The 17,077-nt window shown below is 38.8% G+C and overlaps 1 protein-coding gene across 1 annotated transcript; it reads right to left on the bottom strand.

Moving 5' to 3' along the window:
• Positions 1-1,920: 1,920 nt before the first annotated feature.
• On the bottom strand, positions 1,921-16,703 carry LOC131684978 (uncharacterized). The gene is made up of 2 exons (XM_058968286.1): positions 16,368-16,703; positions 1,921-2,605 (listed from the first exon to the last, which is right to left on the bottom strand). The coding sequence occupies exons 1-2, from the start codon at positions 16,608-16,610 to the stop codon at positions 2,042-2,044; spliced, it is 807 nt and encodes a 268-aa protein (XP_058824269.1). The 5' UTR covers positions 16,611-16,703; the 3' UTR covers positions 1,921-2,041.
• Between the last annotated feature and the right edge of the window lie 374 nt (positions 16,704-17,077).

The following is a 17,077-nucleotide window of genomic DNA, read 5'->3' as shown; positions in this document are numbered from 1 at the left end:
GTTTTGAACAAATCCTCCTTCGATGAATTAGCCATCGAAAGATACAATCGCTTTAAGTAGTCATTTTACAGTCAACTGCATACTTTTACTTTCTGTTGCTTCTAGGCACAGCAGAATATATTCTTTTCTGGGGGTCATCGGAGTCGCATTCGTCAGTAGATAAGTTAGACTAGATATTAGTAGTGACCAGTGACGTAGCTTGCTTTAGTATTTTTGCGACAGATCGCTTAGTGCGTTCCTGAAGCGAATGCTTAAGTTCCTCTTCACGCTATTAAGACGGGACATGTCGGGATACCATGTGGACTTCCCCCACAGAGTAGAGCCACATCCACAGTGCCTTAATATTCCCACCGCATTTTCCCCAACGAACCGTATTGCTACAATTCAAACTCGCGCAATGCAATCTCGAATCGGAAATCACACCATCGATTGCAAATTGGTTTGCTGGTACGTGGACTCTGCACTCCTTTGTAAAATACTCGTAATTAGCAGTATCATTTGCTTACCTCAGAATATTTATCACCACCCTAAGTTTCTCAGGGCGAATTTTCAATTTTATGTAGTGGCCTAATAACGCTCCAATATATTTAAAAAAAGTTGTCTTTGGCTCGGAAAAGGCTTACGAAGGGATCGGCTGAGGGGCATGCGTACATTTTCAGCCAAGGAGTCGATTTTATTTCGAGATACATCTCACCTTACGGTGAATCTTTGCCAGGGGAAGTTATTTTAGTACGGGCCTAGAGCCCAGTGCTATATGGTGGGAGAGACAGAAGTGAGAAAGGTAGTAAAATAGTGGTATTTCCTCAAAAATGTAGGCCATAATCGTGGCTTCAAAAAGCATCGCCCTTAAAAGCACTGACATTATAAGCCTCCCTTTTGTCGCTTTCCATTTCTAAATACAAGTTCATTGAACCTTGAGAATTGCAACGTACTGGACCTTAGTAGCCCCTTGCCTTTTTGAGGATTAGCTTTGTTTAACAGTTTCCAGGCGCTTACAAAGCAATGATACCTCACTGCTCGGTTGCTGGAATAACGGCTATTCACCTCAAGGCAAATTAGCAAACTTGGCACTATACGATATAGCGTTACACTGCACGGACTAGGATGACCGTTTAAGTGATCCGAGAGTCACTATACGAATGGAAAACAAACCTAATATGTAACGAAACTTTGAAGTGTTGCACTGTTATAACTTTGTTTTAAGTCGGTGGGTTTCAAACATTTATTCACTTGCCGATTCACAAACACCTGACTGTTATTGATAACTAATTTTTTGTATTATGCGAATATTCAAAGGCAACCGTCACTTTTTTGCTTCAATCGTTAAAATTATTATCAGAGAATATTGTTGCAAAGTTTCAGAGTATAACTAATTAACATCTCGTGCTTGCGAGCTCTTTTTATTTAATTTTTTTCATTCTAAAAATATTAAAGCATATTTTATGAAAACCATGTTTTCGCAATTCCGTGCCCGATTACAAAAAAACTATAAATGTAATGTACACAATTAAACACTTTTTTTAGAAAAAATTGTTGTGCGCAAAATAAACTAAATATGTGTTTTTATTTTGAACACATTTTTAGTTTTACAATTAGTTATGGAATTTGCATTTCGAATTCGTCTCATCAGAATCCGACACTAACTTAGTCACAGAACCAAGCTAGTGCCGGATTGACGCTCCTAGAAACGAAAACACTATTTGTAAAAAGGTACACTGATTAATCTGATGAGAATTAATGAAATCGAAACTTGGTTTGGTTTAGCAAGTCAATGCAATACGGATCCATTAGGCTGACGCATCGAGCCGTGTTAAAGACATTATATAAAAAGACTATATGCTCTTGAGTCCTAAAATGCGACAAAAATTTTGATAGATAAACATTCATTATTCAGAAAAGAAATTTAAAAAGTAAAAGAAACATGTTGTCAATATGAGTTTTTAATGGGTTTGATACAATCTTATCAAAACTGATAATCCTTTCAATGGATTTACTTTCACTTATTCTCCTCTGAGTTTATAATCAACGAAATCTCCATCCGTTAAACTTGCTCCCGGGTAGTCGTATTGACAGAGTAGTGCGTCGTTTTCTGGTACAACGGTTTCGATTCATACTCGTTGTAAGTTACGACCTGAGTAACGTATTTGTACGAGGTTGAGTTTTTGTTAGGACTAATGTCCTGCTCGGTTCGCTCCACGGTATGCTGCTGCTCCCGGTGATTTATCAGTTTAAACTGGTCCGATCCATCCGCTACTGATGACTGGGATGGTAGCGATGGTGGTAATGGTGGAGATAGTGGGGATGATGGTGGTGGTGGTGGAACTGGTCGTGCCTGTGGACTGGTGCGAACGACACCGTTCTTCTTGTCGTAATGGCTCGCCTGAGCATCGGCTCGCAAAAAATGACGCAGGTTAACTTCCGTTACGAAGTTTCCCTTTTCCGAGGGTCCACTGCACAAAGTGCGTCCATTCAGGGTCAGTTTCGTCAACCGAGGAAGTGGGTTCTGGATCGGAAGGTTAACCCGATAGCTGACGCCATATCCACTGGAGATTTGGTCGATCAATTGACGGTTGTCTCCGATCGTTTCAATGGATCCAACGTATTTCTGAATAGAGAAAAAGAAAAGTGGGAATTTATATATTATTATATATTAGGTATTTATATAATTATAAGGTACTGATTTCACAAGTGACCTTAGAAAAAAAATTTCGCTCGTTTCTCAGTTTCAAAGGAACAAGGGGATCGAAAATGTGGTCATGGTCAGAAAAGCAAGCCACCTTTTTAAAGCTGTAGCAAAGATCGTAGAGTAAGCTAGATTAATTTTCATCGAGAAGATAATTTCATGCCGTACCATGAAAATTAAAGTCTCCTTGATGCTTGGAGGAGTTCTGTAATATCACAAAGTTGGCGGTTCCCAACCTAGGTCTAACCAATCCTGCACTAAGTTTATTCTCTAGTTGAAATGTCACATGGTTTTTATTGTTCGTGGAAGCGTTGAAAACTCTTTGTTTCTTCTGAATTGACTAGGTGCTGTTTGCTTCGGATTTGTGGCAGAGCTTTTTCTTGCTTTAGCGGCCTTTCAAAAGAGAAAAAAATATTGTTACGAAGACTCATTTGCTTGTAATTAGTGCAATACTGCATGCATGACGTGCGGTAGAAACAACCGACACTAGTTTGAAGGTCCGGTGCGATTGTCACTCAAAATCTTCGCTGACTGGAGCAAGGGCTCATGGAAACAGACAATCCCGCCCTTCAGTAGATCCATGCATGCCAAGTTCGAATCGATAACTACACCAACGATCTCAACTTTGTGAGCGGGCATGTAAACGTGTTAGTTATTTGTGAAAGTTTTGTCGCCAGTAACGTCATTTGTTTTTTTTAGACAAAATATAAAAATCCTGAGCTCATCTAGGTGAACTTTCGAGATATCTGGCACAGCTGAACATTTCTGCATCTTGCGGAATATTAGAATACTTTGCGGACCATCTTTGATCCGTAATAAGATCGGATACGGTCGAACCCAGTTCGATATGATTGATTTGAAATGGAAGCTTGGATCTTTGGCGACGAATCTTGTCCGATATCCATTGTAGGATTATTTGGGTCAATTGGGGAGAACACTTAATAGTGCCAATATTTATGATCTTGGTTCAGGGTGGCAGTCGATCTCGATGTTTCATTAAATCCTAAGCCATAAAAAACTCGAAGCCAATTTTTGAATATTCTAAGGGTTCTTTTGTGTTTTTTCACCGGTGTTTGCACTTTGGCCGTTTTTGTGCAACCCCTCAACTGCGTCCGATTAAGCTAAACATTTTTTTGTTGAGGTGCATCTGGTTATTAAATTCTATGATCACCTGTTCTCCATACATGCCATTGGCACTCTGCTATATAGTCGTCTGAATAGATGCTTCCTCCGTCACCTTCAAACACCTAGCGTCAACTGATTTCCTAAATATACAGTAAAAGATTTGTAGCAGGAATTTACATGACATGAACGACAGTCCAACATAAAGTAAGTAGAGAGTAGGGCGGCCATTTACATGTACACGAATTGAAGGTCGAACTAAAAAAGAAAGCCAAAGTAAACACCAAAGGGGTGCAAAGCTGAGACTCCGCCAAGGGCGCCAGCAGACCACGGTACGGCTCTGAACATAAACAGGAAATACTTCTGTTGTTCGGTATATGTACCGCATTTTGAATCATACCCTTCTGATTCATTCTGTGGTATAAATGGGCTTCCATTCACAATCGGAAGGGATGCAAATGCGCACTACATAATTTGGAGCATCTCAAATATCAATTTGAGAGGCACCGAATTGATGGAATACCTTTTAACACAAATCTGCATACACTCTTAATGTAGGAAATCGCCCAATATTTGCACCAGCTGGTAGAGAAGAGGTGTTAGATGTAACTCTTAGCTCTGAAGGTATTACGCATGAGTTTGCAAACTGGCTCGTACCAAACAAGCTAGTTTTTGATCAATTAAACGACTCGCTAGATATCATCATATATCGTATTCCCAAATCTACGAACTGGGACCTCTACGAAGCGGGCTTAACGACTAGGTTTTATGGCTATCTTCCAACGATTGAATCTCCAAGTGACTCGGATGAGGTGGTGGATAAAACAAACGCACTCATAGTAGCAGCATGTCCGCTTCGAGTTACGCGTGCTTGTAGAGGAACCTTGGTGAAATATTGAACTTGTTCGACTCAAAAAGTTATGTAGAAGAGCTTGGAATCGCAGACGCAGGGACGGGTCGGAGACATTTAAGTTGGCTCGCAAGGCATACAGAAATGCCCTTCGATCCTCTGAGCGAAGTGATTGGAAAAGCCTCTGCACAATCTCAAATCTCAACGAGACTAGTAGATTTAAAAAGTTACTTTCGAAATCGAAAGACTTTTATGTCAGTTCGATTAGAACTGCTAATGGCGGCTAAATCGTCTGACGAAGATGTAGTACTCAACCGTCTTTTTGACACACACTTTCCAGCCTGTAAGGAGCCATCACTGACCACTGCCCCTAAGCTCTTTTCTGGTAGTTCAAATTCTTGGGCATTTGCTTGTAGAATTGTGACAACTGAATCGTTCAAATGGGCGATTGAAAGTTTTGCTCCGTATAAGTCTCCGGGAAAAGATGTAATCATTCCAGTTCTAATAGAATATGAACACTTCAAACATATTTTGAAAAAGGTTCTTGCTTATAGTCTTGCAACAGGATACATTCCATTAGAGTGGCGGGAAAAAACTGTAAAATTCATTTTCAAATGTGGCCGCATCATTTATGAGGAGGCAAAGAGCATTACACCGATCAGTCTAACCTCCTTCCTTCTCAAATCAGCGGAACGTTTAACCTTCCGGAAGCCGCGCTAGTGCACTGAGTGCACGCTGCTCTGAAAATCTAGCGAAATCATCTTAGCGCACCAGCGGCTGCTCGTTCAGTAGGCCATTTGCGCGACTTCCGGAGGGTTAATCGACCACTACATTCGGGATGTTAGCTTGGACGAGCACCCGCTGCATGGAATGCAACATGCAAATCAGCGAGGGAAGTCTACTACCACCCTATTACATAATACTGTCTACAACATTGAAAAAGCTTTTTCGCAAAAGCAAACATGTTTTTCTTGATATTGAAGGTGCTTTTGACAACGTGTCTTTTGAATCCATTTTGGAAGCAGCACGAGTTCATGAAGTATCTAGATATATCACGAACTGATGCACGCAATGCTTAGCAACCGACATCTGTGCTCATCGTAAGACAAGTATAGATAAGGAAACTAAGTATCTGCGAATGTTCTCAAGGCGGTGCGCTGTCACCACTTTTTAAGGAAGCTTGTCGCCGATGGCCTGTTGAAGAAACTTAATGAACTTGAGATTCGACATATGGTTTGGCTGATGATTATCATCTAATGATCACACGGGTTTTTCTTCAACACTGGATATCTACAATATTTTAAAAGTTCAGTCTACTTTCTACTTCTGCCGCAATCAGACGTACAATCGAGCTAAGTGAACAACAGGCCTCTCGATCTAGTGTGCATTGCCTCGAGAACCAAGGAAATATCGGATTATTCTTGTCATCATGAGTAAAGTTGACGAAAAAGTTCTACTCCGACCCAACGCTGCGGTCGTTGACTTTAAATTTTGTTTAAAACGACCGAGTTTTAGTGAAGTGGAATACCTTCTGAAGGTAAAAATGCAACTTAGGCTTGCGGAAGTCTTGTACCTTCAGTATCATCATCTTCGCAATGTAGTGTTAATATCATTCAACACGTTAGCAGCCGAGCGTTTCGTTTTGAAGAACAACTTAAAACACGTGGTTGGAAGTGACAACGTTGGAATTAAGATTCCCGTATATATTGAGAATGATTACATAGATGTAAGGTTATATGACCTATCACATCGAACCCCTCCTGAGCCAATTGCAAAATGCATGTCGCAATACGGAGAAGTAGAATCCGTTACACCTGATACTTGGAGAAACTTCTTCCCGGGTACTCCTAACGGCGTTTTTGTAGAGAGGATGCGGGTTGAAAGGCATATACCCTCCTACTTGGCAATAAAACTCAAAACTCACTGAACTACAATTATGCAAACTACGCTATGCACCCATGAGGGGCAAACTCCTACGTGCAAATATTGTAATCAGACAGCTCATCATGGACAACCTTGCGCGGAAGATATAGAGGAAAATGCATCTCAACCGATTGCCAACTCATCTACGGCAAACCAACCTAAAACAGAGTTTTCAATACCAATACCTGAACCACAAACGGTGGCCAAATTTGTGGCAGCTGTTCAGACCATAATGACAACCGCAAAAGAATCATCCAGCACCCCAAAAGCAACTGTAAGCAACATCGGCAACGAATGCAGTAACAATAACGACGGATTTACTCTGATAAACAATAAGTGCAAGAAGCAAGGGAGAACATCTGATCCCGGACACAGGACGTGAAAAACAAGATATAATTAAATGACCCCCCTGACGCTGTTTGCCAACAGACCTCGCGAAAGAAGGTCTCTGCTCGCAATAAAAAGTTGCGCGCACGAGATCCAATTAATTATTTCTTGTTTGTATTTTTATTTTTACATGTATTGTAAACGTATAAAAGATCCACGGCTCCGTTAAGCTACCGCTATGAGCCGTGTCAAATAAACGAATTAAAAAAAAATATTTTAAAAGTACAGAAAACACTTCAAAAAGTTAAGCCGAATACAGGGGGTGTACTGAAGAGAGTGTATAGCTATGGTAGTGTTGAAGAAAAGTTTTAATGGCTTTGGCGGTCTTATAATCCAAAAATTGTGCAAACTAATTCACCAAACTTCTCCATTCGGATTTCCAGAAAAATATAAAAATGCTGAAAATATCTAGTACAGTTCAGGAGCACTTCAACACGCATAAATTTGAAATTTTACCCAAAATCAAAATCGTCACCAGTAGGGAGCGTTTAACATGCGAACCATTGGCATAATTCGCAAACTTCAAACAAAGATTTTTCAATTACCACATGGCTACTGTTCAGCGTGCTAAGTATTATTCGTGTGATCTTTGTGAATCTGATTAAGGAATTTCATATCATTTGATATGTAACTATCCTGCAGTAATGCAATTGCGTATCTGTATTTTTGGTTTTCCATACATAGATGAATCTGTGTACAGAGAGCTGAAACTCAAGGATACGGTATTGTTCCTAACCCAGTGTTGTAAAGAGCTATAATACAAATAAGGTATGACAATATCTCTTCGGGGGCATAGTCGCTCTGTTATCTCAATATTCCCTCAGGAGTGTTCATAGATCCGCCTACCGAGAAGTGTCTTTTTATCGCTTGGGAGTGTAGAATACTTCCGTATTGTGGGGGTGGGCATAGCGTAGTTAGTAAATCGATTGTCTTGTACGCAACTTACCTGGGTTCGAATCCCAACCCCGCACATAGGGTTACAGATTTTTCCTTAAGAGATTTTTCTAAGCCGAAGAGGTGAATGACCTTAAGGCTAAAACCTCTATAATCAAAAAAAACTACCGGATTGTCTATGTTCTCTGTGTAATTATTTTCCTTATCCCTAACCTTACAACTTCTCCAGTCCTTCTGTTGCCAAGAGCTTCTGACGAATTTCGCGCCAACTCTAACAAATGTTTTGCAGCACCCTCTTAGATTTCAATGAAACTTTCTGCACATGAGAACTTTGTCACAAAAAGCCACTTTGCATACTTTGTTTTTCCAAAAATGATCTAGACTGTCTTTTGAAAAGAGTCAAACTGTTTTTACCATTTTGTTTTCAAATGACTATAGTCTAAAAATGACAAATCCTACAAAAAATGTTAGTGATTTTCACAAAATTAGTCAATTTTTTTTAATAAAAATATTGAAAAAATTCTTCATCGACTCCAACACTGAAAAAAATCGATTTTAAAAATTTAAAATCGATTTACAGAAAAAAAAACCATCTTTGATTTGGATGAAATTTTGTTCCAAGATAGGTAGTTATGTTTCATACCTACCTTCAAAAATTCAAGTGAAAAGCACTTTTAATGAAAAAAAGTTATTCGAAAAAAAACTTTTCCTTGTCCAAAGTGAATATTTTTTTCAGTGCATTTTTATCGAAAACTAAACCAATTAAAGTCATAATCATCTCAGAACCCAATTTTCCAGCTTCTAGTTGCTTGATATATGCAAAAAGTATCATTAACAAATTTGGTATATTATCTCGGATTGGACTGAAACGAGGCCGAAGGAATTTAGAACACGTAGCGCACGACCAGACAACATGTTTAATATAGCGATAATCGCCACCACAAGCGCGGAAACCTCTCTCCACGACCCCAATACTCCTGAGATGGCCATTCTACGTATAATTATTGTACACCCGAATGAAGTTATGACCCTCATCCATTCTCTTGGACCAAGGTTCTCTGAGGAGAAATAATTAAAAACTCATTGAAGCTACGCGATATTTCATAAATATCACCGTCCAATGCCTAAATTTCCACCCTCTCATTATCATTCTAATCCAAGTCCGCCTTCTTATTACCCAGAATGGAGCACTGAGAAAGAACTGCAACTAAGGTAATCTACTATGATTTTTCAGATAAAGGTACTCAAACACTCCTAGGTTTTCTCCAGGAAATGCAAAGAGTGCTTTCCTTGCTCCATCAAACGGAGAGCCTCCTGTGACTATAACGATGTGGACATGGTCGTTGATAGGTACATATAAAACCATCAGCTTTGTGGGGAGAATGTTGGCAACACAGCCTCTTTTATGATTGAACTCACCACCACTGTCATAATAATTAGCATAAAAGCGATGCATAGCAGGCATAATATGACGAACGTTCCAAGTATTCCAACCACAGAATAAATCGAATACACAACGTAGGCCCTAGCCACCAGACGAAACATTGTTTCTATGATGATCCGTCCGTTAATCCGTCGACGGACCGGTGCCAAAAATCGCGTTTTTCAGCTTTTATCAAGTTTTTCATTTGCATTTGTAGCGTGGCGTATATTGAGAAAAATTCGGGTGTTCCGACGTTCAAAAGTCCCTTTCGCGTACAATTCTAAGTAATCTCTGCCTACCACGAAGTAGGAAACTGTATACGGCTGTTCGCGTCGGGTACTTGTTTCGTCTGACCTTTAATCGTAGTGCAAATGCATTGTGTAAAAACTGGGGGGAAATGTAGGCACTGAAATATAGGGACCCTTGGGGTGTTTGATGTCCCACGTGGAAATTTCTACTAGTTTCCAAGATTACCGAGACCGGGAACCACTTATCTCGGTTTTGTAACAGCACCCTTCAAGGGACACTCTCAGACCTTTACGAGGAAGCTTTGGAGAGAAAACTGATTTTCTTCTTTCGGAAATTTATAGACACATTAGAAGATATTCCCGCAATGGGATGGTCAGACTCTCGCTCTTTAGTGTACAAGGAAACATAGAAATTAGTCGTTGTCGGTGGTGTAGCGCTCTATTGCATTTCTTATCGGAGCGTTCCTTAAAAGAATGTTTCATTTTGTCCCCACATAATTTATATGTGGGATATGTCGAGAGATCATGGGGAGTCTCTCCACAGTTGTAAAACTTTTCATGATTCTCTTCGCATTTTCCACAATGTCCCTTGTTTATACAATAAGTCGCTGTAGGCCCAATTGTTTGCAACGACGGCAGTTCATGCCTCGCGGCACAAAAAGGCGAACAGTTGGGAGAGCAGATTCGGCGAAAGGTTCGAAATGAGGGTGATGGAGAGTAAATTGTTTTCATATACTCCTTGATTTTTCCTAAACGCAGTTGCTTGCGAACCAGAATTTTTACTGGCCGAAGCAAAGGGTTCTTGATGGAGCGAACCCGATACTTCGCAATTAAGGCCCTTGTTGGAGACTACACCACCAATCTCTACTTTCCGGGCGGGTATATAGACAAGATACTTCTTCGTACACGGCCAAGTAGTATTAGGTTAAATCTCGGCTCTTCTTTGCTCTCATTCAAGTTTGTTATGAATATATACCAAATTCGGTACTGATACTTTTTGCATGTATCAGGCAACTATCAGCTGGGAAATTGGATTATGAGATGATTATGACTTTTATTGGTGTAGTTTTCGATAAAAATACACTGAAGAAAAAAATCAGCTTGGACAAGGAAAAGTTTTTTTCAAATAACTTGTTTTTCCTTAAAAGTGCCCAACTTGAATTTTTGACGGTAGATAGACAACATAATTACCTATCTTTGAACAAAATTTCATCCAAATCAAATATGGTTTTTTTTATTTGTAAATCGACTTTAAATGTTGGAAATCGATTTTTTTCAGTGTAGGAGTTGGTGAAGAATTTGTTCAATATCTTTATTCTAAAATTTGACTAATTTTGTGAAAATCACTCCTATAACATTTTTTGTAGAATTTGGCATTTTTAGACTATAGTCATTTGAAAACAAATTGGTAAAGCAAAGTTTGACGCTTTTGAAAAGACTGTCTAGATCATTTTTGGAAAAAAAACAAAGTATGCAAAGTAGCTATTTGTTACAAAGTCTTCATGTACAGAAAGTTTCATTAAAATCTGAGAGGGTGCTGCCAACTCTGAATACGATTTAGCGCGAAATTCATCTTCTATAACATACCTCTAGGATCACTTCACCGGTCAAAAAAACAGCACGATTCTAGATATGGAGAGCTTCATACTTGGATCCAAATAAAAAGAAAACTAACACCAGGCACGTGCGCAGAAAGTGCTCATGGGGAGGGTTTTGATTTTTCTACGTTTCTCATAAATGAAAGGTTAAACTTTGAAGATTTTTATGAGACCTGGAAGGCCGAGTATTGTGTATCAATCGACTCATCTCAACAAATTGGGTAAATGTCTATTATCAAGAAGGGATGGAATTGGTTGGTGGTAGTGTCGGATTGGTTTGAAGTAGTTATCCTACTAATTGTATCTTGCCATCCTCATACATCCGGGGCCACCGTTACACTGAAAAATATTGTTCCTAAAATCTTGCATAGAGTATCATGAATTCTAGAACATTCACATTTTTTTGTTACGAAAACAGGACTATGACCAAAGTAATGTGTTTTATAATTATGTTCAATTTCGCTTCAGTAACGCCCTCGTAACGCTTTTATTAGTGGAAATATTTGTTTTTGTGTTGTGAAATTCAATCACGGTTTCTTTGTCCTTACCAAAACGATTTTCTGTACGTGAACTAGTTCACAACTTTATGATAATTAATCTCAGTTGACTCATGATGTTATTCATAGATATTTCACAAAATCAAAACATTGTGGATATTTTCTCGTGCTCTATTTCACGAAACTCGGAATTATTCATGTATCCATTCGATCCTCGTGAACTAATTCATGATTATATATTAAACACAACTTACCATCCGTGCTCCTGAAATAGTTCCCAAAATCAGGAAATATTATTCATGTACTCGTGAAATAAATCACAAAATTATAAAATGTTATTCATGTAGTGAACTGATTCATTTTATCTAGTATAGTAGTCACAAGTTGCCATTCGTGCTTGTGAAATAGTTCACGAAGCCATCAAACATTATTCATGTAATCGTAAACAGGTTCATGATTCCTAATATATTAGCCACGATCCAATGTCCGTTTCCGTGAAATAGTTCCCAAGTTCATTACATATTATTCATGTATTCATGAACTGGTTCATGATTTCTAGTACATGATTCACGATCTTTTTTTCGTGAAGATAGCCCTAATCATATACAATTTCATGGAACATGGTAATGAAATTTTCATGTGAGCTAATTTCTCAAAATGTGGAGTACTAGTCATGGAATCATTCTTGTTCCGTGCACTTTCTCACAAAATATCCAGCTGACAGCGATCAAGAATTGGTACGAGCTGTAGATATAAAAAATTATTGGGACCATTATCGTTATTCATTTGATGCGGTTCAGTGTGATGTCTGGATAGAAAACGAAAACTGTGCTGAACGCCTCAAATCGTGTTCGTAATATAGTTTACAGAACAAGATCCCGCGAACACTTTTATGATCCAATTCACCTTGTCACGTTACTCCGAGTAAAAAACCGATAGTAACCAAAAAATACCAGATCGTGATAAGGCGAAGAGAAATTACGAAGACCACGATGAAACTGAAATCATGTCACATTACTTCACGTGTAAAATTCGAAAGTAAGGTCTAAAATCATTATTTATCAAGGTATCAAGGTAAGATGAACAGAAATTACAAAATTCGTGACTAAGGTCCTGAAATCATAAACATAAATCACACAACACGTGACAAAAATATCAAAAATCGTCACTAAGATCCTGAAATCATGAACATAAATAAACATGAATCCCTGCTCGTGACTAAAATATCACGACAACATGAACAGAAAATATGAAAACCAAAGTTCCTGCAATCATGGACATAAATCACATTACTCGTGATTGAAATATTCAAAATCGTGACTAGGATCCTGAGATTATGAACATGAATCACTTTACTCATGACTGAAATATCACGATAAAGTGAATAGAAATTACGAAAATCGTGACTAAGATCCTGAAATCATGAACATAGATCCCGCTACTCTGACATAAGAATCCTGAAATCATCAAAATCGGCTGTGAATTCCCAAATTATGAACTAGACTCATAACAAAAACTAAACATGCCCAGCGAACAACAGTAACCCAACCAAACATTCAAGTGTAATGCCATGTATATAGTCGGAGTGAACTAGTTTTGTAGAAACACAGATAGTTTCTAGTATTCATAATTTTAGAAACTTTGTCACAATTTTCGTAAATCGTTCAGTTCACGAAGTAGCGATCATTTTTTCATGAATTTAAACTGTGCTGAGCGCCTCAAATCGTGTTCGTAATATAGTTTACAGAACAACATCCCGCGAACACTTTTATGATCCTATTCACCTTGTCACGCTACTCCGAGTAAAAAACCGATAGAAACTTAAAAATACCATATCGCGATGAGACGAAAAGAAATTACGAATACCACGATGAAACTGAAATCATGTCACATTACTTCACGTGTCAAATTCGAAAGTAAGGTCTAAAATAAAATATCAAGGTAAGATGAACAGAAATTACAAAATTCGTGACTAAGGTCCTGAAATCATAAACATAAATCACACAACACGTGACAAAAATATCAAAAATCGTCACTAAGATCCTGAAATCATGAACATAAATAAACATGAATCCCTGCTCGTGGCTAAAATATCACGACAACATGAACAGAAAATATGAAAACCAAAGTTCCTGCAATCATGGACATAAATCACATTACTCGTGATTGAAATATTCAAAATCGGGACTAGGATCCTGAAATTATTAACATGAATCACTTTACTCATGACTGAAATATCACGATAAAGTGAATAGAAATTACGAAAATCGTGACTAAGATCCTGAAATCATGAACATAGATCCCGCTACTCTGACATAAGAATCCTGAAATCATCAAAATCCGCTGTGAATTTCCAAATTATGAACTAGACTCATAACAAAAACTAAACATGCCCAGCGAACAACAATAACCCAACCAAACATTCAAGTGTAACGCCATATATATAGTCGGAGTGAACTAGTTTTGTAGAAACACAGATAGTTTCTAGTATTCATAATTTTAAAAACTTTGTCACAATTTTCGTAAATCGTTCAGTTCACGAAGTAGCGATCATTTTTTCATGAATTTATGAACGATTTCTTTCCGTGTAGGAACAACTTCAGTGGGGATTGTACTCTAGATATTTTTATTTTGTGTTAATCGTTCATGTTTTTTTTTCTAATGATGCTTTTTCCTGCTTGCTGTCCAACCTTCTTGGTATATCTAACCTGCTCAGGTCTGCTATCGTCACTTTTTGAGACACGAACCGATCCGGAGGTGTCGACCATAATGATTAACATCTCTTTACAACCACCTTCCCAAGATTTCTTATCCTTCTTGGTGCTACTCGTTCCTATTCATTTGCTAGCTGCTGCTAAGAATTTCTCGGCGGCGGTATTTCTTCCGATACCGATAACCATTTTCAAGAGTCATTTGGCTGTCAGTCACTCCGACGGAGAGATCATCGGCTGTAAAATTTCTGCAGATAACGATATCTCGGTTTTCTCTGACATCATGCTTTATCCTTAGATCCCGTTGCTAGCCCGCTGACCGACCTTTGCTGTGTAGCTGATCTACTCACAACTAGTGCTAACATCGAAACAATCCGAAATGTGAACCGGCCCAGAGATGCCGACCAACATAACTTACGTCCCTTTCCAGCCACCTTCGTGGGGTTTCTTCCTTGGTTTTTTCAACGATTTGTTTCAAGAGTGACCGGACTCGAATGACACGGCTCACTTTATAATTTCATCCCTGAACAGGAAGTTAATAAATTTTTAAAAGCAATTCAAAACCCTCATGGGAGGGGTTTGAACTTCTAAAACCCACCCCTTGCACACGGACCTGCCTCTTGATCAAAATGATAAATGAACATGTTAGAAAAGATTCTAATAAAATAAAGCACTGTCAAAAATTGAATTCCCGGCAAAGCCGTGCGATGGGTCAAATTGAGAACATAAAACGTTCCAACTCCGCGAAAACCGCGGTATATGCGCGACCGTAACAATCCTGCCAGTATCAGAGCCGACTTCCGTCAAATCTCGGTAAAAGAATGCTGTTCCGATCAAATTCGCAAGGAAAAATATCCAAGATTGCCAAAATGAACTGATTTGGCTAGAAATTTGTAGATGTGGTAAAAAACTATAAAATTAAAAAGTGTACTAACTGGAGTTTTGAAAAATATAGTCAATGATTTTTTAAGAGCCCATTAGAGTTCGACAACTCATTGATGACTATTTGGTTGAAGTTGGTCAAATAAGGAATATTTCAACAACAAAAACAACAATATCGGATAAAGTGTAGGTTTTGATTATAACCGAGCCAAGATTTTTCAGTGAAGAATTGCATTATCAAAGAAAAAATATAATGAAATATATACGATATATATGTCCGCCAAATCAACGACCTATGCACATTACGTGGGATTGAACATGCTATAAAATATCCCGCTGTAATGCAGCCCGATGAGCCACAAATTGAAATAGATGCATGGAAATGCCATCCGAACTCCTCGACGTTAAGGCTCAAGAAAAAAATGAAAAGCTAGCAAGTTGGATAGTCTAGATCAGTGATTCTCAACCTGGGGTCCGCGGACCCCAAGGGAAAAATATGAATTTCGAGCGCTGATTGAAATTTCAAGTCCGGTTTCCTAACAAACTGAAAATAACATATTGGATAGTATACAAAATCGAGGTTTATCCGAGGGGGCCTTCAGAAACCAAGGGTGATTTCTATAAGGGGTCCATAGTACGAAAAAGGTTGAGAACCGCTGGTATAGATTATAAAAGATCCGAGGAGTATTCGTATCCTGAGAGAATTGCAAGGAATGGATTGTGTTCACTGCAGACGTCTTTATACAAACAAAAGCAATCTGACTTACATCGGCACGGTTCACAAAATGATGTTTAGTGCACAAACGTCGTCGAGTGAAAATATAATCATAATCGAACTTCAGTGAGGTTTCAAAACAACAACAGATCGAATAACTGATTTTTCCTCTGTGTGCATAATACTTGGAAATTACGTGTACCGAGTCTATTCGCATTACTTCTTTCCGGCAAATAGTTCAGCTTTTTAAAGATTTAGCAATTTAGGATTACTTTATTGGAATAAAAAGTATGCCAAGGGAAGCGGCTTCAATTCCGAATCTCAAATTAATAAGTTAATTAACAGCGCACGATGGGAAAAGGAAAATAATTACAATCATTACTCTACACAAGTTAAGAATCAGTAAAGCATGCTACAATAAGTAAATCACTTACCGATGGCAGCTGGGATGCGATCGAGAACGACAATTCCACCTCAGCCATGCTTTTGACCGGCTGTGCCTTCAAGTTAATGAATCCATAATACTCGGATCGGTTTGCGTCGTGCTGATAGGAAAAAAGGTTGGGACAAGGTGACACAACCGGGTAATTTGACGGGACACCGCTGGTAAAACCCCACAACAGCAGAATCAGTGGAAGTCCTAAGTAGTAGCTTGAATAACACGTCACTCGCGACATCGTACACACGTTGCCTGGGGTCGACTGATTTTCAATTGCTTCGCAAATTACGTCTTCCTCTGTGCGGTGCTAGAAAGGAACTAAGATTAGATGATGCTCGTTGCTACCAAGAAAAGTTGAAGATCCTGCTTCGAGAGAAGATACAGTCCTGAGAGAATGTAGAAGACTCCCGCGTGAGCGAAAAAGAAGGCGTCCAAAACGACGCGACGACTCCCAGAGGTTTAATTAATCATATCTGATATTGAATCGTTTCGTTCACGAATCAATCGACTTCTCGACACGTTACTTAATGGTGCGGACGCAATCAAATCCGGTAGTACCTGTGGCGTCTAATCGATATGGGACATTAGCCTATCGGTGTTGAGCGATCCTATTACCACCTGTAGAACGTGATGTGGTGGCTCTCAAGCTGCTGGGGAGACAAATGGGCACTTCTTCTGGTGATAAAACTTTATCTGGCAAGGATA

Source organism: Topomyia yanbarensis, chromosome 2, assembly GCF_030247195.1.
Source record: "Topomyia yanbarensis strain Yona2022 chromosome 2, ASM3024719v1, whole genome shotgun sequence".
Classification (NCBI taxonomy): Eukaryota; Metazoa; Arthropoda; class Insecta; order Diptera; family Culicidae; genus Topomyia; species Topomyia yanbarensis.
The sequence above is the reverse complement of the archived record's forward strand: the minus strand, read 5'-3'. Positions and strand labels throughout refer to the sequence as shown.

Bases quoted from the DNA above. Each gene is read 5' to 3' on its own strand.
- LOC131684978 (XM_058968286.1), bottom strand. From the start codon at position 16,610: ATGTCGCGAGTGACGTGTTATTCAAGCTACTACTTAGGACTTCCACTG. The intron at 2,606-16,367 runs GTAAGTGATTTA...TTCTCTATTCAG, and splicing joins TCGCATCCCAGCTGCCATCG to AAATACGTTGGATCCATTGA.